At 42.6% G+C, this 24,348-nt stretch overlaps 1 protein-coding gene across 1 annotated transcript in view; it reads left to right on the top strand.

Annotated features, from left to right (window-relative positions):
- The window catches only part of ZNF366 (zinc finger protein 366), a 114,582-nt gene that overhangs the window by 45,770 nt on the left and 44,464 nt on the right, over positions 1 to 24,348 (top strand). The window contains exon 2 of the mRNA XM_069084974.1: positions 22,939 to 24,283. Coding sequence (XP_068941075.1) covers positions 22,952 to 24,283 — 1,332 coding nt within the window. The 5' untranslated portion in view covers positions 22,939 to 22,951. The remainder of the gene's footprint in view (positions 1 to 22,938; positions 24,284 to 24,348) is intronic.

Here is a 24,348-nt window from a genome sequence, read left to right on the forward strand (position 1 = left end):
TGCTTCTATAGTTTATACACCTATACAGATACACATGCACACACATATATACATACATGTATCACACTACAATGCTTCTATAGTTTATACACCTATACAGATACACATGCACACACATATATACATACATGTACCACACTACAATACTTCTATAGTTTATACACCTATACAGATACACATGCACACACATACATACATACATGTACCACACTACAATACTTCTATAGTTTGTTCAACCCCATTCTTATGGTTTTCATCTTAAAAGCTATAAAAAAGAACAGCAGTTAAAATATTCATCCATCCAAGGCCCCCTTACCCCATAAGCTATTCAGTTGGGAAAATAACCACTTCAATGACATCAGTCCAGCTTCAAAGGCATTAACATGAGATGCCTCCCCCATCCCACTTAATTCAGATCAGTGTAATTGGACATTCTCCAAAAATGTTTTATCTCCTAGGGAAGGGAAAGAATAGTTAAGTTGTGTTGGAACCAAATGTCAAGAATGCCAGCTGCTTCCTCCTAAATGTAAGTAATAAATATTCTAAAGGTATGAAATGTCAATCAAAGCACAAGGGAAGGCTTTTTTTTTTTAATTGTTTGTTGCTGGGGAGAAAAAGAAAGCATACCACAAAACAATGGAGAACCAACCTTGTGATAAATGATATGGAAAACCATTAAGGGAGCTGACAAAACACTGGTCCCACTTTGCAGCATAAATATTGATGGGAAATGCTTCTTGCTGGAAAGAAGAAGTGTTCTCGTGCAGTCTAATTCTCGTGCAGTCTACTCAGTACATAAAGGTAATTTCCCAGAGAGAAGTGAAAAGAAAGGAGCCCAACCTTTCAGCAGTATTAGCTTCATGCAGGAAGAAAAGTCTTCTCTGCACCATTTCCCCATTTTCAATCTCTCCAGATTAGTGTGCATATACACACATAATACATGAATACATGTGGGTATACCCAGATGCACACACATGTATATACATATATGTACACGATGCATATACCTATATGTATACTGTGTATATATATATATACATACCTAGGCATACACACATGCACACATGCACATATTTCTAAGTCTGGCAGATCTTCTTGGCCTTTCTTTCTCTGTCCCCATAGAGTTGGTGAATGGGGAAAGAGAAAGGGAAAGGGAATAAGATGGATAAAGCAGCTGGTGCTAAAAACAAAATAAACAGAAAACCTGAGGCTTAGTTGAATATACACAAAAGATTTATTACAACCTTCAATCACAGCCACCACAGCAACACGGGAACTTTTGAGATTTCCTAGGTCACAGCTCTGAAAAGATGACCTTGAGCCCCCTCCCCCTCAACTGAACTCTCCAGAGGAGGCTGGGAGTTAGGTACTTCCAGTCCTCTTTGGCCCTGAACTCTTAATCACAAAATGGCACAAAGTACTAGTACAGATTTCCCTCTTGGTTGGGGAACAAGCCAAACGTGGCTCCTGAGGACAGAGGGCTGGATGTAGGCAAGAGAACAAAAGGCATCAGACTTTATTCCCCTCCCTTCAATTAAATTTTTTTCAACTATGTTCCCTATAAATCACAGAGTTCCCAATTTTCACGACCTGCCATTGAATCAATCATATTATGTTCTTGGAACACAGAGATTCCCTACTCTTGGTTTATTCAGTTGGTTGGAGCCAGCGATCCCGAGGTCACAGGTCTGAGCCCAGTTAGCTTGGCTCTGTTCCATGAGCTCTAATTCTATTTTATGCCATCGCTAGTGGAAAAAAACACTGGATATAGAAGACAGAGGACTTAGGTTTGGATTCTGCTTTGATATTTACTACCTATTATCCACTGTGGATCTCAGTTTTCTCATTTATAAAATCAGTCTCAATGGCCTAAAAATTCCTTTCTAGCTCTAAATCTAGGGTTCTAATATCCTGTGAATCCATTCCAATCCCCTGTCTTGTAAATTCAGATCTTTAGTCAAATAGGAACGGATGGCAGGTCCTGAAGTAGTCTGCCCAAGGTTATGCAGGTATTAACTGGCCAGAGCTGTGATTTACACGCGAGGTCTTTAGACTTCAAATCCAATACTCTTTTCACTACCCCATACTTTGAAGGTTGAGTGCAGGGATCTTCAACTGGATAGACAACTCATTGTGAGAAACAGAAATTAAGGTTGGTATCATTTTCAAAGAGAAAAGACACAGCCTTCTAAGAATTTCTTGCAGGATGGACAGGCATCGATAGGTTGCCCTTCTGGAGGGAACTCTTTAATCCAGGGGTGGCAAACCTGCAGTCTCCAGGTCACATGTGGTCCTCTAGGTCTTGAAGTACAGATCTGTTCTGTGAAGTTTGGATTCAATCAAAGGGCAGCACTTGAGGACCTAGAGGGTCACATGTGGCCTCGAAGCCAAAGGTTCCCCAGCACCGCATAAATCTATGAGATCACAGATCCATTTGAGTAAATAACTATTTGATGCTTACTAGTCATAGGGCACATTCCAAGGCTGATACAAAGAAAAAGGAAAACCAGTCCCTACCCTCAAGGAGCTTACCTCCAATTAAGCACACAAATGGAATGGGGAGGGGAGAGAGCACTAAATGACTGGAATTGAGCAAGAAGGCTTCCCAAAGGGGATGGCATCCAAGCTGAACCTTGAAGGAAGTCAAGGAGTCTGAGACTCCAGCCGACATGACAAAGAAGCACTTTGTGAAGGAGTGCTTTGTGGATGTGGGGAAGGCAGGCTAGTCATACAATTAGAGACTGCTTCAAGTCTGATTTGGCTGGGGGCTAGAGTCAAGGGCAGTAATAGGAAATACGGTTTCCAAAAGTACGTTGGAGCCAGATTATGAAGGACCTCAAATTTCAGGCTGTATGGCTTGTTCTTTTTCATAGAGGGAAGAAAGAGCCTTTGAAGATTTTTTTTTTGAGCAAGGGAATGACATGATGATATCTATGCCTTAGGAAGAGGATTTGGGCAGCGGTATAGAGGATGGATTTTTTTTTTTTGGCTGTCTGGGGGGAGAAAGGTAGGGCAATTGGGGTTAAGTGACTTGCCCAAGGTCATACAGCTAATTTTTTTGTGTGTTAAGTGTCTGAGGCTGGATTTGAACTCAGGTCCTCCTGACTTCAGGGCTGGTGCTCTATTCACTGAACCACCTAGCCACCCCTAGAGGATGGATTTAAAATGGAGAGACTGAAAGCTGAGAGAAAGACCAAGCAGGAGCTAGTCCAATAACATAGCTGAGAACCTGAAGGATGATGATGGCCATGTAGGTAATGAGAAAATTTAATGTATCATTGGCAACAAATATGTCAGATGGGAAGGTTGGATTCCTTGGATCATTTCCTCTATTGACTGCAGCTGAGTGGAGAGAGAAGCAAGCTAATGATCAGAGAGTCATTCATAGTATGGATACATGGTAAAAGCACTAAAGGGACGGACGCCAGGCCAGGTTTTGCTACTTACCAAGACATTTCAAGTCTTGAATCTCAGTTTCCTATCCTATCAAATGACAGGTGGGAAGAAGGGCTGGACCAGCTGGTCTCTTAAGAGCACTTCCAGCTCTGGGGTCCTATCTACGAATTCTCAGAATAATTCTCTACCTCACCTCCAGCATCCCAATATGAGCAAAGCGTCTTCTGGGCTTATAATAAGGCAATTGAAGTTAATTCACAGCCTAAAGGATGTTTAAGGGAAGAGTTGAGGTTTAGGAGAAAGGGACTAAAACTATTGTAAGTCCTGACTCTGACATTTACTTACTGTGTAACTAAGGACAAATGATTTTATTCCTCTGAGCCTTAGCTTCCTTATTTGTAAAATTAGGATATTATTACTTAAACTATGTATGGATTGTTGTGAGGTGAGTACTTTAAAGTACTGTAGATTGCTGTTGGATTTTTTAAAATTAGATTTCCTGGGGCAGCTAGGTGGCACAGTGAATAGAGCACTGACCTTGGAGTCAGGAGGACCTGAGTTCAAATCTGGCCTCAGACACTTGACACTTACTAGCTGTGTGACCTTGGGCAAGTCACTTAACCCCAATTACCCTGCCTTCTCCCCTCCAAAAAAATTTTTTTTAAGTTTAAAAAAAAATCTTCAAAAAAAAATTAGACTTCCCACTATATTGTATACCTATCAGGACCTAATTAGACAAAACAAAAAACAAACAAAAACCTGAGTTTAGCTTGGAGAGGATGCAGAGTAATTAAAGTTATTTTCAAGGTAACTTTCTGGCAATATAGAATAAAGTTGCCCAAATTTCCCCAAAAAAGATAACATTACCAAATGGCCTTTGAGAAGCAAGGGAATAATCTACTTGGCTAGGAAACTGACCAACTGAAGGTTTGAAGGACATTTCTAAAACTTGTCATTCTTTTCCACACAATACATGCAAAAGCTCAGAATTCAATGAGAAACCAATTTTTTTTTTAAAGGAAGCACTTGGAAGAGTGCCTCAGTCATAGGAGGCAATCAATATATATTTGTTCATTTGATTTAAAGTAGATTTTGAAGTTCAAAAAGAAAGAAGTTTGAAAATGAGTTGATAAGTTATTTCCTAGTGCAGAAAAAAGGGCTGGGGATGCTGGAGGGCTAATTAACTTTTCAAAGGATGTTTTTATAGAAGGTTTCTTCAAAAGACCTATGATTTCATGGGTGTTAGTGGTACTTCCACTGATCCAGATATGAGCCCTTTGTGCCTTAGCAGATAGACTTCTGAGCTGCTATGGACAAAAAAAGTTATCCCATGAGAACACAGGAGCTTCAAGGGACCACACAGGCTATCTAGCCCAACCTCCTTAATTTACAGATAAGGAGACTTGAGGACCATGGAGGTAAAATGACCTGCTCAAGGTGACATTAATAGTGAACATTAGAGGTGGAATTGGGCCAATGTCCTCTGACTCCAGAGCTAATGTGCTTTCCACTGTATCACACTGTTCAGTAGTGTGGTAACAAGCCCCTCTCTCAGTTGTAGTTTTCAGTTATGTCTGACTCTTCATGACCCCGTTTGGATTTTCTTGGCAAAGACACTGGAGTGGTTTGCCATTCTTTCTCTAGCTCATTTAACAGATGAGGAAATTGAGGTAAACGGGGTTAAGTGGCTTGCCCAAGGTCATACAGCTAGTATCTGAGGCTGGATTTGAACTCAGGTCTTAAGGCTGGATAAGAGAGAATCTTCTGCATAGAGAACATAGTTGGATTCACTGGGGCCAATGAAAAACGGTATAGAAGGAGAAGAGAAGGTCCAGGATAGACCCTGGGGCACTAGCCATGGTTAAAGAACACAACCTAAAGATTCAGCAACGGAGCTGAGAAGTAATCAGACTAGTACAAGGGAAACCAGGAGACTGATGTCAGGGAAACTTAAGAGTGAAAAGAGTATGGAGGTGAAGTGGGTGATCAAATAGTGTCAAAAGCTTCAGAGGTCAAGAAGGATGAAGACAAGAAAAGGCTGCTGCATTTAGCAATGAAGAGATCACTGGTAACGTTGGAGAAAGGAGTTTCAGTGGAAGGTTAGAATACTGACTGAGAGATAGGAAGAAAAGGAGAAGAAATGTATCACCTAGAAAAGAGGCCTCCCTGCTGCTGCTGGGCCTGTTTGCAGGAAGAATCCCAAAAAGCAGACAAGCTCCTTTGCTGGAACTGTATTTAAAGGCTTTATAATACAGTGGTGCTAGCCAGCATTTGTAGCATTGCCTTCAAGGATTCAACATTATCTTCATAAGCCTCAAGTGATCTGCCTCCAGCATACTGGGTGGGACTCCTTGTGGAGGACTTATGGAGGATACGGATAATTACATCAAAGGATGAGGGGGCATGGATGGGTTAGAGATACCACATAGACAAGATCTCAGATCTGTGCGACTAGCGAAGTACAATAGTGATAATAAAAACAACTGATTTTTAAATAGGGCTCTTCCCCTTACATACACTGTCTTCTCATCAGAGCCCCCAAAAGTCCTATAGGTAAGTAGCGCAGGTATTATATCCTTGTTATAGATGAGAAAATAGGTTTTCAGAGGTAATATGACTTGCTCCTGAAGTCATTCAGCTAGTAAATATTGCAGCTCCAAATTCAGGGCTGTCTCCACTTGACTAGTGAGAATAATAGATGTATTTCTCCTTAACACTTTTGAATAACTAGGTAGGAAAGGGGACATCCTATGGCCCCATTACAATTGCCTACTGGCCTCCAAAGCTGAATTACTTAGCTCTGCCTTCCTTATGTTTAGGCTGTCTGAATTTAAGAGGGAAAAGGAAGCGGCTGTGAAGGATGGCAAAGGGAATCAGAGAAAGGAGGCAGAAAGGAGGGATATCTTCCATTGGTACACAAGCAGAACTCGTGAGTGACTGGCAGAATTCTGATTTGTTGAATAGCTAAGTAACCCATTTTCTGATCCGTCACACTCTGGGTTTGGAGCAGTGCAGTGATGTGGCAATGTGGTCCTCATCCTGGGTAACCCCCGGAGTCCTCACCACCACCCCAGATGTGCAGAAATGGCATCAGCTGGCATTTACACATTTGCCTCAAGGGAGAAAAAATATCCATGGATAGAAACTTTTCTTCCATTCTTTCATTTAACCAAAATCTAGAGGTAACACAGGGATAGACAGGTGGCACATGGGGCAGGTGGGTGGCACAGTGGATGATGCACTGGGCCAAGAGTCAGGAAGGCTCAGATCTGTCCAAATCCAAATTTTTGTCCAAATCCGACCTCAGACATTCCCTACTTGTGTGAGCCTGGGCAAGTCACTTAACCCTGTTTGCCTCAGTTTCCTCATTTGTCAAATGAGCTGGCGAAAGAAATGGCAAACCACTCCAGTATCTTTGCCAAGAAAACCCCAATTGGGGTCACAAAAAATCAGACAAGGCTGAAAAATAACTCAACCACCACCGCAACAAAAGAGGTAGACAAAACACTGAATAACGCGTAGTTTCCTTCTGTAGCTAAGGACTCTTACATATAAAAGAAGATGTAGCCTGGTGCAAGAGGAAAAGTCCTGGATTTAGAATCAGAATCCCTACATTCAAATCAGAGCCTTACTACTTACTACCTAGGTGACCTTTTTTACTTAGCCTCAGTTTCCTCACTTGTAAAAAGGAGTCCCTTCCAGCTATAAAGCTATGATCCTAATAGCCTGGAACCCAGGACCCCAAAAGAAAGAGGAGGTGGGGGAAGCTGGGGAGGAAGTCACTCCAGTATAGCCCAGAAAAGCAATTCTCATTCATTGCACAGACTGGAGATAAAAGTGACTTGAGGAAAAGGCCCGTTCTGGGAGCCAGGAAATGCAAAAAATAGGATGCATTCAGTGACCTTTGGAAGAATGAAGTTTAAATTAGGGAAACGAGGTGTGGAAATATATATGTGTGTGTGTGTGTGTGTGTGTGTGTGTGTGTGTGTGTGTGTGTGTGTGTGTGTGTGTGTGTGTATGTGTGTGTGTGTATATATGTGTGTGTGTGTGTATATATATATGTATATGTTGGATGGAGTCCCCTTTATGCCCCTTCCCCGCTTTTTTTTCGTCTAGAAAGGTTAAAAGTAAAAGTAGGAGGTTTAAAAACCAGGAAGCTCTAAGTCCTGGGATCAGTGCAATTTCACATAAATGTAACTAAATTGCAAACCTTTATCACCCGGGGGAAACATTTTCCTCTGCGCGTTCTTCCCTATTGGCTCAGAGGACGAACTCTTGGCTAGAAGAAACCTCGCTCTCATTGGTTTGAAGCGCCGCAGCTGCCCGCCCTCCCCGGGCGAGCTCAGCCAATGAGCTCAGAGCAGCTCTCTGGGCCCGCCCCCTCCCCTCCCCCCATCCAGATGTTGTTTGGTCCTTTCTCCAGCAGCCTCCCTTCAGCTCGGGGGGATCTGCAGGAGTGTGGTGAGGTAGGCAGAGGGGAGCAAAAATCATGCGTGGTCCATTTCATTCACATCCACTTACTACGGCTTCAGATCTAGACCCAGGCTTAAGGGGTTGGGGGTTGATACACACTACTAGCCAGGATATTAGGAGGATTATAAGGAAAACACTCATCTAAATGCCGGCTGCATAATAATGATGGTAATGAATCGCTGAGACAGCCTCTAAGTGGTTGCTAATGCCTCCATGTCAAATTAATTCAAGCTGATTCTGAATTGGCAGAAGCAGGCAGTATTCCCCAGCTGGAGAGACTGCTTGAATTCACATTCTATTGAAGCTAGAGATATGTCTGGTTTTTAAAGCAAACACAACAAAGTCCATCCATGTGATTTCAACCAAGCAATCAGAAATCGTCCACACTTACAGTAGAGAGTCAGCTGGGGGTGGGGGGTGGGGAAGAAAATACAAGAGACAGACGATCCTGGTCCTCAAGCATCTGAAAATCTGCTCGGGAAGACAGGACAGGGCTAGCTGGTGAAAAAGAGAAGGAGAAAGGTCTAAGAAAAAAAAAAATGGGGGGGGGGGGGGGGGGGGGCAGATCATAAGGATTCTAGGTCAGAGTTCATTGATGCTGAGAAAATTGGCTGGGCTTACAGTCAGAAGAGATCTAGGTTTGACTATCTTCAACACTAGCTATGTGAGCATTGTTTAAATTACTTACCTATCTGGATTTTAGTTTCCTCATCCCTAAAGTAGAGATGATGTCTGTGGTACCTAGCTGAGAGTGTTATTTTAAGGATCAAATGAAAAAAAAATGTGAGTAGAACTTAGCAAACCACAAAGCACCACATATAAATGTCAATAGTATTGATGATGCCAATGAAGATGATAATTATTATTTTTTAGTGGTAGTAGTATTAGTAGCTAGGTAAAAGTTAAGCTTGGAGTAGTTTGAAATTAATTCAAGCTGATTCAATAAATTCAGTCCAATTTAAGGTGAATATGGAAAGGCGAGTACAATTTGGTTGATGGAAAAGAGGAAAAAAGATATTCCTAGTTGGGAGGGCAACTGAATATAGGCATACCTTGGATATATTGTGGGTTTGGTGCTAAACCACCTCAATAAGTTGAATATTACAATAAAGCCAGTCACATGAATTTTTTGGCTTTCCTAGTGCATATAAAAATCATTTTACACTATGCTATAGTCTATTAAATGTGCAATTGTATTGTTTTTTAGAATAACATACATACTTTAATTAAAAATACTTTATTGTTTAAAAAAAATGCCAACCGTCATCTGAGCCTTCAGCAAGTTGTAATCTTTGTTTGGAGGCAATCCAGATTCAGAGACTTGTCTAGGATCACAAAAATGTCATATTTGAACTCAGATCCTCCTGACTCCAGGGCCACTGGCCACCTAGCTGCCCCTGAACTGTAATCCTTTTGCTGATAGAAGGTCTTCATGTTGATGGCTGCTGACTGATCATGTAGTTGCTGAAAGTTGGGGTGGCTGTGGCAATTTCTTAAAATAAGATAAGAGTGAAGTTTGCCAAATTGATTGACTCTTCCTTTCACTTGAACACTTAGAGGCCATTGTAGATTTACGAAATTGACCCAATTTCAATGTTTTTTGTGTCTGGTGGAATAGAGAGGTCAGAGGAAACGTAGAAAATGAGTGGAACAGTGAGAACACTTACAACATTTATCCATTAAGTTCACAGCCTTATACAGGTGTCCCAGAACAGTTGAAATAGTAACATCAAAGATCTCTGATCACAGATCAGTGTAACAGATAGAATAATAATGGAAAAGATTGAAATATGGCAAGAATTACCAAAATGTAACAGACATGACAGGAGCAGATGATGTTGGAAAAATGGCTCAGATTGCCTTGTTTGACAAAGGGTTTCCACAAACTTTTTCAGTTTGTAAAAAATGTCATATCTGCAAAGGACAGTAAAATGAGATGTGCCTGTGAAGTCTCAGAGGTAATAAGTAGTATCTCACATATGGGGACAGCTGAGGAGATTGGTCCAGTTAACCTGGAGGTTGTAGGCTTTATTTGAAAGTAGTGAGAAGTAAGGTTGAATAGAACATGGGGGGCCCACTATGGAAGGCCTTATAACAAGACAAGGGAGCTTTGAGGCTAATGTGACATATGGAATCTTTGCAGGTTCTTGAAGAGGCAGCAGAAGTAGCGTTTTAGGAAGATTAGTTTCTTAGAGAGCTTCAAAGAGTGGAGTGGAGTCAGGGAGATTAGCCAAGAGGTTGTTGAAATGCCCCAGGTGTGGTGACCAGGATCTGGACATGGTATTGGCAGTGAGAACTTGAAAGAGAGAGGAGGGAACTGGAGAGATATGGCCCAGGAGACAGCCTAGGTGAGAAATGAGAGCCAGCATTGGTCTTTGAGGAAGGGGGAAGGGAGAATGCCTAAGCAGAGGTCATTTGTTGTTGTTAAGTTGTTTAAAGTTCTGTCTGACTCTTCATGACCCCATTTGGAATTTTCTTGGCAGAGATATTGGAGTGATTTGCCATTTCCTTCTCTAGCTCATTTTACAGAGGAGACAAATAGGGTTAAGTGACTTGCCTAGGATCACACAGCTAGTAAGTGTCTGAGGCCAGATTTGAATTCAGGAAGCTGAGTCTTTCTGTTATCAATGATGTTCTTTCTATGGAATGACTAGAGGAAGGGTTAATCAAAAGGAGAAGCAAGATTTAAAAAAATAAGAAAATCAAAATGTTTTGAGACAACACCAGCTGAATTCCATCTTCTTATTTAATTGGTTATAATCAAATGTAGAAGCATAAAGGATAGGAATGAAGGAGGTTCACCATGAATTGATGTTTTGGGGGGGGTGGTATTTGAGTCCGTTCAAGTTATGTTCTTCAAGAAAATATAGCTATGACCTTTGTCACGTTACTTGAGAATCATAGAATCTTAAAACCGAAAAGGTGTTAAAGGTCATCTAGTCTTCATACATCAGGAAACTGACGCACAAAGAAATTAGAACCGCCTGGTCTCCTGAATCCCTGTCCAGTCTTCTTTCCATTATGTGATACCGCCTCTCTTTGAGCCTTGGTTTTCTCATCTATAAAATAAGGAGGTGGTGTTTTTCTTTCTAAAGTTTATTCTGTCTATCTATTCTATGACACACTGGTAGCAGTTACTGAGGGAAATCTCTATAGAATATATCTTTGGAAATAAAAGCCTCCACTTGGATGAATAATAATAATAATGATAAATTTAAAAATCCTTTTTATCAGAAAGAGGGAAAAAGAAGGATGATTTTAGATATAATCTTGTTTTAGGAGACCATTCTTCTGAGTTCCTAGTTGGGGAACCCTGTAGCCTTAAAGTCACATGTGGCCCTTTGACTGAATCCAAACTTCACAGAACAAAATCCCTTAATAAAAGGATTTGATCTGTAAAGCTTAGACTCAAGTCCTTGGGTTCAGCTTTTTATCTAAGAGGCCACATGTGGCCTTGAAGCTGCAGGTTTCCCACCCCTGCTATCTTTTACCAAAGATCAGGAAAAAAAATAAACACAGAAGTAGAGGTGGACATTGTTCACAGCCACATGGAAGCTGGATAGGAGAACAAGGCCTGCAGGAAGACAGCTAGAAATAATCCTCAAGCTTTATACCCAGAAATTAAGAGAGAGACAGAGGTTCCAGTATATCTACTAAATCGTCAGCTATTCTGGGGGGAGGAGGACTCTCCAGGTTCTCCTTTAGCAAGCCGTGGTCATGAATAGCTGGGAACGTTATCCCCCAGGAGTGGGAAGCAGGCAGAGAATATCTGTGCATCTTCTGTACAACCCATTTACATATATGTGTATGTGGTCGTTCTTTCTCCTGAATCGACTGATTTAATTTGTCAAAATTAAGTGAAAACTTACTATCTCCTTACTCATCTCAAGTATTGTCTCCCTGTTAGTCTTTTTTGTTCTGTCATTTCTAGTATGAAGGTCATTCTTCCTTGTAGAGAGAAAAATGAAAAAGAATGGAACAGCTGCTGCAGTTATCATCTGGATTAACATTGTCCCATTCACCCCAAGCGGTCCCTTTTTTTGACCCTCCTTTCATTCCTTGCCTCTCTCTCTTACCCATCTCAGCCCGTCTGAAATGTTGCTGAACTCCCTGGAATCACAGTGAAATGATCAGCCCCTTTTGTGTTATCTGTTCCATCATACATCATGGGCATTTGTAGGACTCTTTCTGTCTTTGAATCTGACCTGCCTTCATTTCCACATCCCCACCATTACATTGAAATGAGCAGTCCTCCCAATTCAGGCCACAGGAGTATGTCATACTGACCCCAAACCCCCATACTAATGCCATGCATTTGAGGCCAAGACTTTAAAGCAATAGCTTGACATAATAACCTACTTAGCACCCTGGGAATAAACTGGCAGGCAGACTGTGTAAAGTCAGGTTGGCATGGGCCCCAGATGAGTAGGGAGCCCTCCAGGGGACATCCAAATACTGGTTGAGTTCAGTGGCCCAAATCTACCCCGAACATGGTACTTGTCAATCAATCAACTTTCACTGCTACAAGGTATGTACAAGGCACTATGTTACATGATTGAGGGAAGGGAGACCAAAAATGTATGAGATCCTTCTTTCAAGGAATTTATAATCTAGTTAAGGAGGTAAACCATGATCATCTGAAAAGATAACAGTGGCTAGTAAATATAAAATGAAGAATCTAATCTAATCTAACATAAGATAATATAACATAACATAAACTTGGCTGCTGCCAAGTATATTTGTTGTTGTTCAGTGGTGTCTGACTCTTCAAGACCCCATTTGGGTTTTTCTTGGCAAAGATACTAGAGTAGTTTACCATTCCTTCTCCAACTCATTGTATAGATAAGGAAAAAGGGTTAAGTGGCTTGCTCGGGGTCACACAGCTAGTAAGTGATGGAGGCTAGATTTGAACTCATAAAGATATCTCTTCCTGATTCCAAGCCCAGTGGTCTATCCACTGTATCACCTAACTGCTCTGTATCTCTAATACCTTGCAAAATGTTTAGTACATAGTAATGGTTTAATAAATGCTTGTTGACTGATTGCTCAAGCCCTAGTATTCATTTTCTTTCATATTGATTGGATGTACAAGAAGGTTTACTAAAACCTTTTTTCAATCAGCAAACTCCAACGACCCCCTCTTCCCTCCAGGATCAGAGGAGCAAAGATTTAGCACTAGAAGGGACCTTAGAAGCCTCTGGTCTAACCTCCTCACTTTATAGATAAGGAAACTTGGAGGAGGTGACTGAGAGCAGATGGACTGAAAAAGGTTGGGAACCTTTGTGACCCAGGGTACCTAACCAGGCAGTTAACAAAGAGAGCGCATTTGTAATGGAAAGGAGGAAGTCAGTTCTGGGAATGAAATCAGAACCAGGATTGTAGGCGCCTAACCACAACCAGGGATCTCTACTTGTCTTCATGCCTCTGCAATATTCAATTATTAAGGACAAAATTATTCAGGAGAAATGGCTTAGTTCTCTCAGGTCTCAATGTATTCCTCTGCCAAGGCCTAAATGGTTCTTGTCCATCCCTTGGTAGGGCCTGATGAGGCTGAGCATTATTTGGCAGATGCTTCCAGGTGGGAAGAGACCCAGCAATGTTTTTATATAAGAAAGAGAATGACTTCCTGGACCCATCAGAAAGTTCTCTTAATGCAGAGGTTAAAGGGTGAGCAGCAGTTCACATAAATGCAGGAAAAACCAAGCAAGCACATTGTAGGGCCTTGCAGCTAGAGCCGTTTCCCAGATGGAGATCTGGCCTCTTGGTCCCTTCATCTCCTCTTCATCCTGCCTCTCACACTCTAGCCTCCTCCCCAGAACTATCCCAACTCCTACGGTGTTTTTTTTTTTTTCCTAATGCTTTTCTTCTTTCACCTCTTAGCGCACCCTTTAAGGCCCCTTTGCATCTCTTCCTTTAGAGAGGGATATCCTGGTTGCAGCTAGTGCTGGGCCAGGCCTAACTAAGCCACCACTTCACCAAAATGAAAGAAAGAAAGAGGGAGAGAAGCAGTGACAAAGTCATTTGGTATAATTCTAAAAACTGTATTTTTCCAATGCTATCCATCTCTAGAGAAAGAACTGATGGAGTCTGAGTGCAGATTGAAGCATTTAAAATTTTTTCTTCTTGGGTTTTTTTTGGGGGGGATCTGTTTTCTTTTGCAATATGAATATGGAAATATATTTTGCATGACTGCATATGTATAATCTATATCAAATTGCTTGCTTTTTCAAGAAAGGAGGGAGAGAGGAAATTTGGAACTCAAAATTAAAAAAAAAAGTTAAAAATTTGTTTTTACATGTAATTGAGAAAAAATAATTTTTAAGAAAATTTATTTTTCCCCTTTTTGTCCTAAGATGAAGGTTTGAATTGAGGTGTTAAAGGGATGCCCACATTCTCCTGTGGAGAGGGCTCAAAGAATGAGTAATATATGCTCTCTTGGACATCAGGCAGAGCAGAAATCAGCAGCATTAATGGAGGCAAATAAACCTGCTCCTAGTTTGCTGACTCATTGTGGTTTTCCTAATAGCATTTCCCAGAATGACCTTGGATTCAAATAATAACCACAAAATACCAGCAAATTTATTTGGGGAGCATTTACATTTTGGTTCAGTAGGTGAATCCCCAGTGAAAGGACATCATTAGAAGCATTTTTCTTTCAGTACCGATAGAATTCTCTCCTTCCTGTTGTCTGGCCCTCTGTGTAATTCCCCTTCCTTTATTTACGTGCATCACTCTCTTAACCTGAAGGCTTTCCAATCTTTTATTTTCTGAAAAATGTGTCACCCAAACATATGTCACTAAAAACCATTGGATCGTAAACCTGGTGCTTGAATGGACCCCAGAGCCCATCTAGTCTAAACATGAACAATGAGAGGGAGATGAGAAAAGTGTCCACCAAATAAGAGAGGGTCCTTGGTTGAAGAAAGAAGTTTCCTAAATAAAATATTTAGGACATTAGAACTGAAAATAACAATAAGCTAGCATTTATGTAGCACTTTACCTATGTTAACTCATTTGGTCCTGAGGACAACCCTGTGAGGTAGGTGCTGTTATCTCCCTTTTACAGAAAAGGACATTGAAACATGGAGAGGTTAAGTGACATGCCCAGAATCACACAATTAGTATCTGAGATAGGATTTGAACTCATGTCTTCCTGACTCTATGTCCTATGCTCTATCCACTGTGCCATTTCTGCCTTAGACATCAACTGATCTGACCCTTTCATTCGACAAATGAGGAAACTGAGGTACCCAAAAGTGAAGTGATTTGCCCAGAATCATTCACACACCAAATTAGTGGCTTAGCCAGGACCAGAACTCGAGACTTTGGATTCCCTATCCAATGTTCTTTTTCTCTCATTTTGCCTTCCTTTGATATTGTACATATTTTGTATATATATAGTTATTTGCATGTTTTCTCCCTCATTAGAATGTGGTAAGTTCAAATCCAGTCTCAGCTACTTATTGACTGTACAACCTTGGGTAAGTCCCTTTACCTCAGTCTATCTTAATTTCCTTACCTGTAAAATAAGGATAATAATAGCACATATCTCAAGGGGTAGGATCAAATGAGATAGTCTTTATAAAGTGATTAATACAGTGCCTGGCAGATAGTAGGTGCTTAACAAATGCTTGTTCCCTTCTTCCCCATTCCATAACAAAGTCATGGAAGGTTGGCAACCCCTGGCCATGCCGTCATTTCCAGATGTAATCCCATACATATGACTCCAGGCTCCTCTTCTGGTTCAGCATTCATTCCCCCAGACCACTGGCCTGGGTGTGACCCAATGGTCAACTTGCCTCCTATGCTGACCCTCTCATTGTTGAGCCAGCATACTGTGCTTTACTGACCCTTCACAATTCTACAAAAGCAGTTACCTAAAGCCTAAGGACAAAGTGGTTTCACTCTCACTTTTGTGTTTCCTCCTAGGCAAGTCACATGGAGGACAGATTACATGGAGGAGGGCAGAGATCAGGTCCTTGGGGATCTGTGATCCAAAGTACCATAGCCACAAGGCAACAGATATTTGTTACATGCCCCTCTTGTTTGGAGCTGTGTGTGTGTGGGGGGGGGGGGGTGAGTTCAAGGTGAGGAGCAGCTGTGTAGTAATGGCAAGAAAACATCAGATTCTGAGCCTGAGTTCTGGTTTTACCACTTCCTGTTTGTGTGACATGGGGCAAGTCTCCTTTCTCTTCCTCAGTTTCCTGATATGTCAAACGACTATAACCCTTTGTGAGGCTGTTGTAAGGAAAACGATGAGTAAACCGTAAGAACTGTATAATTGTGAGACACTGTCCCTGCCCTCATGTAGTTAACCAATAATTAGGAGGAATACACACACACACACACACACACATCCTACTGAGGTAACTGTCACACATATTAATACATATAAAGTGTAAAAGAAATATGTAAAGCAAAGGGTTAAGTGAGAACCAAGGCTGGAGTTTGTCATTAACAACCAGCGTGTGTCAGGGAGAAAAGGGAAGACCCAGTGGGAGTGGGACAATCTTATCCCACAGAAACACACACACACACACACACACACACACACACACACACACACACACACACACACACACACACCCAATGCTCCCCAAAGCACCCCTGTCTGACTTTGAGCAAATAATTTACTTTCTCTAGACCCCACTTTCTTCATCTGTAAAATGAAAGAGGTTCCATTAGCTGGCCCCTAGGTTCCCTTCCAGCTTAAAATCCATGGTCCTCTGATATTCAGTACTCCACAGCCATTCACACATCCCAAAGCTCCAAAGTTGTTCTAAAGTTTTGTGTTCCTTCCTTCCTCTTCCTCCTCTTGGTCCCACTTGGCCACCGTGCCTCTTGATTTGGTGGAACCTCAGCAGAACCAGCAGGTCATCATCTGTTTGCTAGACTTTTCTCTGTGAAATTTATTCTGAATTTATGTTTATTATGAAATTTGTGAAAAATATCCAGCAGTTTTGCCTGTCAGTGCCCGAGCTGGGTGGCATTCCCAAGGATCTCACATTGGCACTTTGTTCTCAAGGACCCTGGAGTGAGTTGGAGTAGAGATTACAAAGACTAAGAAATCACTATGAGTTGTATGTGGGTGAGGGATTGAGGAACTATGCCTTTGATATGAAAGTCCCATGAAGGCTTTGTTCTTTAAATTAGACTTACTCTCTTTCTTGCCCAGGCTGGAACCACAGTGGACACTCACTGAGTCTGGTCCCACTACTTATTGAGACAGGAGTTTTAGTGTTTCGTTTCTGGGCCAGTTTATTCCTTGGTAGGCAGCTGGGCAACCCACCATATTGGTTCTGAGATACTGAGCTCAAATAATCCACCAGCTCAGCCTCCTCTGAAATGCACCAATGCCTAATACAAAAAGCCCCATAGCCTGCCCGAGCTGGAACACACTGGTATTCCCTGATGGCAGCCAGGCCTATTTCTGAAGAGCACTTTTTGTGAAGGGATCGCCGTTGCCCAGTTCCTCATTGGATCAAGGAAGCTGAATTCTCCACTGGCTCCACTCTGTCCTAATTTGACCAAAGGGCAAATAATAAGTCTCAAGTTTGGAGTCAGAAGAATTCTGCATTGGGTTTCCTAGGATTCAGTTAAAATTCTAGGAACCCAAGCAAAAAAAAAAAAAAGAATCACAAAGGACCCACAATGACAAAATAAACAGTTCTTAAAAAAGAAAAAAGAGTGCCTTCCCACTGGCTTGACAGGGAGTGGGACATGGGGTCTGCATAACTCTGCCAGGCCTTTTCTTTCTTTAGCACTTGGTGTCCATGTATCCACACCTTCCAACTGTGTTCGAGGACAGGGATATTAATAACTGTCAGAAACCATGCTTGAGTTATCCTGTCATGGGTACAAAGAGCCAAAAGGATCCTATTCCTTTTAACCTCTTGAAAGATGGTAACTATGTCAAATCTTTTATGCAAAATGAGATTTCATACCTCACAGGTCCTGATGGATAGATCTCAGTGGTTTTGAGACTGGGAAACTGCTGGATCACTTGTTTGTTTTAAAGCTAGCAAATTATTTTCTAGACAAAAAAAAGAGCCCTAATTTTTAAATAATTTTTTTTTGTATAAATACCTTTGGTGTAAATAGAGTATCAGACATTCCTTTCTAATTTTGTAACTATGGTTCCCGTGTGAGATACACTACGTGGGCTAAAGATATCAGCCACCTTTGCTTTTTAAGATACTGATATACTTTTAATGCTTTCTTTTAAAAAATAGACTAAGAAGCAGATCTATTATAATATCTGGAATTTAAGTACCACTTTAAGGTTCACAAAGCATTTTACAAATATCTCATTTTATCCTCACAACAACCTTGGAAAGCAGGTGCTATTATTAAGATCCTCATTTTATAGATGAGGAAACTGAGGCAGGTAGAGGTTGAGTGCCTTGCCCAGGGTCACACAGCTAGTAAGCGTCTAAGGTTAGAACTCAGCTTTCTGACTCTAGGTCTAGTTCTCTATCCATCTCACCTCCTCACTGCCTACCCATTTGAGGAAAAACACTAATTTGCAAAGAGGCAGAAGATATCCTTTCTAAATGTGAACAAGTTTCCACTTCCTTAACAGAATTAAAATGAATCTGCTGGAAAAAGTAATAGAGGAAAAGGGTTGTCTGCACAAATATTTGGGGAAAAAAAAGCCATGGTCAGGGTAGAAAGGAGATTTTCTCTGAAATTTAGTAAGACTCTTCTGCCCAATAGCACATAGGCTTATCAGAAAAAAATGAGCCATAATAGACAGCTGAAAATAATTTATAGCTCGTATTTCTAACATACTGCATAACAGTCTTGTGAGGGAAATAGCATTTGTCAGTGTTACACATAAGAAAACTGAGACTCAGAAAGGTGGTGACTTTTCTCACCAACCTGAATAAAGCTCCAGGAAAAAAATAGTTATTTTGTTCCCCTCATCTCAGTATAATGTGTCTGGTCCAATTTGAAGATTAATAGTTTTTACTGATGCTATGAGAGCTTGAAGTAGATCCTTGCCCTCCTGGCCCTAAAGGAAATAAAAACTTTCCAAGCAAGGTTGAAAATTGGTCAAATGACCAAGAGAAATTGAAAAATCAATTTCTTGATTTTGCCTTGAAAAATCTCCATATACAAAGTCTGGGCCTCAGTCATTATTTCAACGACTAGCCTTTCACAAACTGGCTCAAACCTACCTTTCCAACCTTACTGTATATTACTCCCCTTCCTACAGGTTCAGTCAGATTTGTCTTCTCGCTGTTCTTCATGCGATACCCTATTTCCCATTTCATTTAGTTCTAGGGATCTACATGGATTGGTAGAAAGTGGGGGGAAATCACACAAGACATTTTGCATCTTGCTTGGGGCTGTCAGCCCAAGAATGTACATCACCATTTCTTATTTTTTTAAAGAAATGTAAGATGCTTGAAGGCCAAGATTGTTTCATTTTTGTCTTTGCATCAAACTCTTTTTTAATCATTCAAGAAAGTAGCATCACTGTCATCAGTAGTTAATCTGTTACTACTATGTGCCAGGCCCTTGGCATCCAAATAGAAAAGGGGTGACAATCCCAGCTCTCAAGAAGCTCACACTTTAATTAGGGGAGACAACACATGAAAGAAAATTCAGTAGCAGCACCAGTGGAAAAGCCCAGAAATCCTGCAGGTGTGGCAGAATATCAGATGCTAAGACTAACCCAGCAAGCCAGTTGTCAGTATTGAAGGCCATGTTGTAGGGTGTAAATTTAGGGCAGATGATAAGACTGAGGGGACCTTAGGACACGCAGAGTAGATGGCAAAGGCTGGTGTTTTTTCATCTCATTGGAATTATTCGTTGATGATTCCCATCTCATCCAAGTCTTGTAAGCAATCAAGCAGCTAGGATGGGTTCTAGGCAGTCCCAGACAAAGGGGTGAGGGAGGAAGGAGAAAGGAAAGACCTTCCCTCTTCCTAGTGCTGGTGGGTCTCCCAAGCCATCTCCCTTCTCCCTTCCCTGCTATCTAATTAATGTTCATGCTAATCTCATCATTAGCAGTGGGAGCAGATGAAATATTCTACTGAGAATGTTAGGAAATTAATACTCTATATTGGAAAGAGTGCTATATTTGAAGTGGGGAGACCTAGAAAACATGGGTCTAAGTTCTGATTTTCCTTCCTGCTATCACTTATCAACTTAGGCATATTTTTAACTTTCTTGAGCCTCAGTTTCCTCATCTGTAAAACAGGAGTTATAAAAATAACTGCCTTGTGTATTCCATAGGGTTGTTTTGAATAGTGCATGTAAAATGTATAAAGCACTATATAAATCAGATGTTTTGGAAAAGGGAAGGAAGGCAGGAAATGGGATTCCTGAGTATTCCTGGCAGGACTATTTCTGCAATGCCCTTCTTCCATCTCTAAGCTCCAGCTTCCCAGGAAGACAAACCAGTATGTTTTCTCAAGTCCCAATGAGGAAAAAAGGTCAAATATAAGAATAACAATAATTTGGGGAAATTCTAGACCCAAGATTTTGTGGATATAGAGAGCTCAAGGTAAGGAATCTCCCTGTCCATGATTTAGCAGATCCACAGCTGTTTTGTACCTTGTAGACAATACATGGCATTGGACAGTGGAAAATTAAGTGACTCGCCCAGGATCCCACAGTCAGATTTGGTAAATGAAGTCCAGGTCTTTCTGACTCCCTTTAAGTCAGGTTGCATCTTAATAATAATAGTTATAAGGACAAATAATACCAATAATATAATCTCTTCAGCCTTGAGTAGCATGGGCAAAGTTTTCAGCTCCATTACCTCAGTTGATCTTTGCAACCCAGCAAGGTCAGTTGCAAAAATATCATCCTCTCCATTTTATTGATGAAGATACTGAGGCTCAGAAGGTATTTGCCTAAAGAATACAGGCAGTAGATGTAAAAAATCTATCTTTTTTTTTTTTTTTTTTTGCTTTTTAGAGAGGCAGTTGGAGATAAATGACTTGCCCAAGTTCACATGGCCAGTTTTTGTGTTAAGTGCCTGAGGCCAGATTTGAACTCAGGTCCTCCTGACTCCAGGGCCAGTGCTCTATTCACTGCACAACCTACCCACCCCTATTCTTTTTTATACCTAATCCTCTCTTGGTTTTATTTTAGAGGCTTTAAGAAATTCCCAATTGTTCTCACAAGTTGAAAGACTTGAATTGTTGGCAGTCAGGCTGTTGTGTGTGAGTACGAGAGTGTGTATGTGTGTGTTTCATTCCAATACGCACACCCCCCACTTTATAGTTAAGGAAATTAGCTTTCATTGTACAAAAAATCCACAAACATCTCATTAGGACACTTATGTACTAATGAGGGATAATCAGTGTGCTTTCAAAGCCTGCCTAGAGCAGAGATAAACACTATTTAACCAAGATCCATAGCGAGTCTCCAGCATGAAGTCCTGATCCTTGCAAATCACCCATTTTATACAAACCTACATTTGAACCACATCCTGGCTCTGGACTCTGAGGCTGTCTAGAATCTATCTTTTGTTGTTCAGTCGTTTCAGTCCAACTCTTCATGACCCCATTTGGGGGTTTTCCTGGCAAAGATACTGGAGTGGTTTGCCATTTCCTTCTCTAGCTCACTTTATAGATGAGGAAACTGAGGAAAACAGAGTTAAGTGACTTGTCCAGGGTCACACAACTAGTAAATGTCTGAGGTCAGATTTGAACTCAGGAAGATGAATCTTCCAGAGTCAAGCCCAGTGCTCTATCCATTATGCCATCTAGCTGCCCTTAGGGACCTACCCTAGTCCCATCAAATAAGCAGAATCCTTTGTCTCCATTAAATCTCAGGCCTAGGAGGAACACAAGGCCAAACTGACTTAATTCATGCCTTGACTACATCATTCAGGTAGGGGCAGCTAGGTGGCCTAATGGATAGAGTGCTAGCCTAGCCACCTAGCCACCCCAACTGGGAAATATTTAACAAAAATAAGTAAAAATAGGGGACAGCTAGGTGGCCTATTGAATAGAGCTCTGGCCCTGGAGTCTGATTCAAGGACCTGAGTTCAAATCCGGCCTCAGACCCTTGACTATTACTAGCAGTGTGACCTTGGGCAAGTCACTTAACCTCAATTGCCTAGCCTTCCCCCTTCCAAAAAAAAAATAGAACTTAGATAATGTTAATATGTGGTTTTCTAAATCAACATGAGCCTACAAGGATCCTTAAGGATGATTTAAGACTGGACCCCATTTCCATTTGAATTTGACACCACCATTTAGTTGCCAAGAACAGGACCCATCACAACCTGAACCCAGCTGCAGCTGGAGCAGTATAGAGAACATAGTCACCACCTTCCCTAACATTGGGAATGTGGTGAATTAGTTTTGTGACTCAAGGCTGTTCATCACCGGCTGATAAACAGGTTAAAATGGGAAAGAGACTCAGTGTGTGGAAGAGGAAACATTTCCATGCTCTCGGCTGAGCTCTCTGAGAGACACCCCACCTCCCATACATATTCAGTGTTTCAGCGTTTACTGGGACTCACAGCTTTCTTGGTTGAGGAAAATGGAAATGTGTGTTTTGGATGGAGGGCAGGGGTGGCTGCCACCCTGTGCAAACCTGTCACAAGAGGGCTTTGCAAACCTTAAGGTGCTATAGGAATGAGTTAATCATTATTATTCCAAGCCTTTTACCTGACTTCAGCTTGGGGCTTGTTATTTATAAGTTACATGAATGGTTATTATAGGATCCGAGCATTTAATATGATTTACCCCCAAAATGCTGTGATGAAGGTGCATCCACCAAAGAAACATGCCTAGCTCAGTTACCAGAGTAGATGCTGCTTAAATATTTGAAGATTTGATTTACGGAACTCGAGAGAATGTCAATTTTCACCCTGGACTTGAAGGTGATTTAGAATTCAGGTTCCAGGGTATAATTCCAATGCTCTGTAACTCGGCTGACCTTGTTTGCATGGGGGAAGTTAAGTGGTATCATAAATGGCCCTGGGAAGAAGAAATTAAGGTCAACTTTAAAGCAAGTATCACTCTATAAATCAGTGCTGAGCTCACCCACCGGAGACCCGAAGTTGAAGAGTTTTCAGTTAACTTTTCTTTCTTTTTGAAGGAGGTCACCAACAATGCAGAACGAGTCAAGGTTGATCAAAGATGAAGATGTGTGTTTCAGCATGGGCATGAAGAGAGCTCCGCCTTTCCCCCACTGCCTGCAGCTGGGAGCCCCGAGGATGAAGTCTCACCAGAGACAGCCCTTCACAGAAGAGTTCAGGGCGCCCTTCGCCCAGTTTCGGTACGAACCTCCTTCGGGGGACCTGGATGGATTCCCAGGACTCTTAGAAGGAGGTGGGTCTCGGAAGCGGAAGAGCGTGCCCACCAAGATGCCCTATAACCACCCTCCGCCCGACGCCGCAGCCTCCCACCAAGCTGAGAAGGACAAAAGCCACGGCTCTCCCGGCCTGCCTCTGCTCTTCCAGCAGCCCCCGCCCCCCAAGTACGACGCCCAGATGATCGACCTCTGTAACATCGGCTTCCAGTTCTACCGGACCCTAGAGCACCTGGGGGCCAAACCCATCAAGCAAGAGCCCATCAAACCCAGCGCCTTGTGGTCCCACCCTCCTCCCCCACCGTTCCTGCCCACACCTTACCCCTACTACCCCAAGGTGCACCCGGGCCTGGTGTTCCCGTTCTTCATGCCTCCCCCGGGCTTCCCCTACGGCCGGCACCCCTTCCAGCCCAAACGGCCGGCCCAGCCGCCCGCGCCCCCCAAAGCCGAGAGGCAGGACAGCTCGGAGGAGAGCAAGCAGAAGGTGGAGCGGGTGGACGTCAACATCCAGATCGACGACAGCTACTACGTGGACGTGGGCGGCGAGCAGAAGCGCTGGCAGTGCCCCATGTGCGAGAAGTCCTACACGTCCAAGTACAACCTGGTCACTCACATCCTGGGCCACAGCGGCATCAAGCCCCACGCGTGCACGCGCTGCGGGAAGCTCTTCAAGCAGCTCAGCCACCTGCACACGCACATGCTGACGCACCAGGGCACGCGGCCGCACAAGTGCCAGGTGTGCCACAAGGCCTTCACGCAGACCAGCCACCTGAAGCGCCACATGATGCAGCACAGCGACGTGAAGCCCTACAACTGCCGCATCTGCGGCCGCGGCTTCGCCTACCCCAGCGAGCTCAAGGCGCACGAGGCCAAGCACGAGAGCGGCCGGGAGAACATCTGCGTGGAGTGCGGCCTGGACTTCCCCACGCTGGCGCAGCTGAAGAGGCACCTGACCACGCACCGCGGCCCCATCCAGTACAACTGCGCCGAGTGCGACAAGACCTTCCAGTACCCCAGCCAGCTCCAGAACCACATGATGAAGCACCAGGACATCCGGCCCTACATCTGCTCCGAGTGCGGCATGGAGTTCGTGCAGCCGCATCACCTCAAGCAGCACTCCCTGACCCACAAGGTAAGGGGGCGGGGGGGTGCCCCGGGCCGGGGCAGGGAGCCGGGGCAGGCTGGGACAGAAAAAGG

This window comes from Petaurus breviceps, unplaced genomic scaffold, assembly GCF_028583685.1.
Source record: "Petaurus breviceps papuanus isolate PSGF00001 unplaced genomic scaffold, PetGlider_PUasm1.0 175, whole genome shotgun sequence".
Taxonomy (NCBI): domain Eukaryota; kingdom Metazoa; phylum Chordata; class Mammalia; order Diprotodontia; family Petauridae; genus Petaurus; species Petaurus breviceps.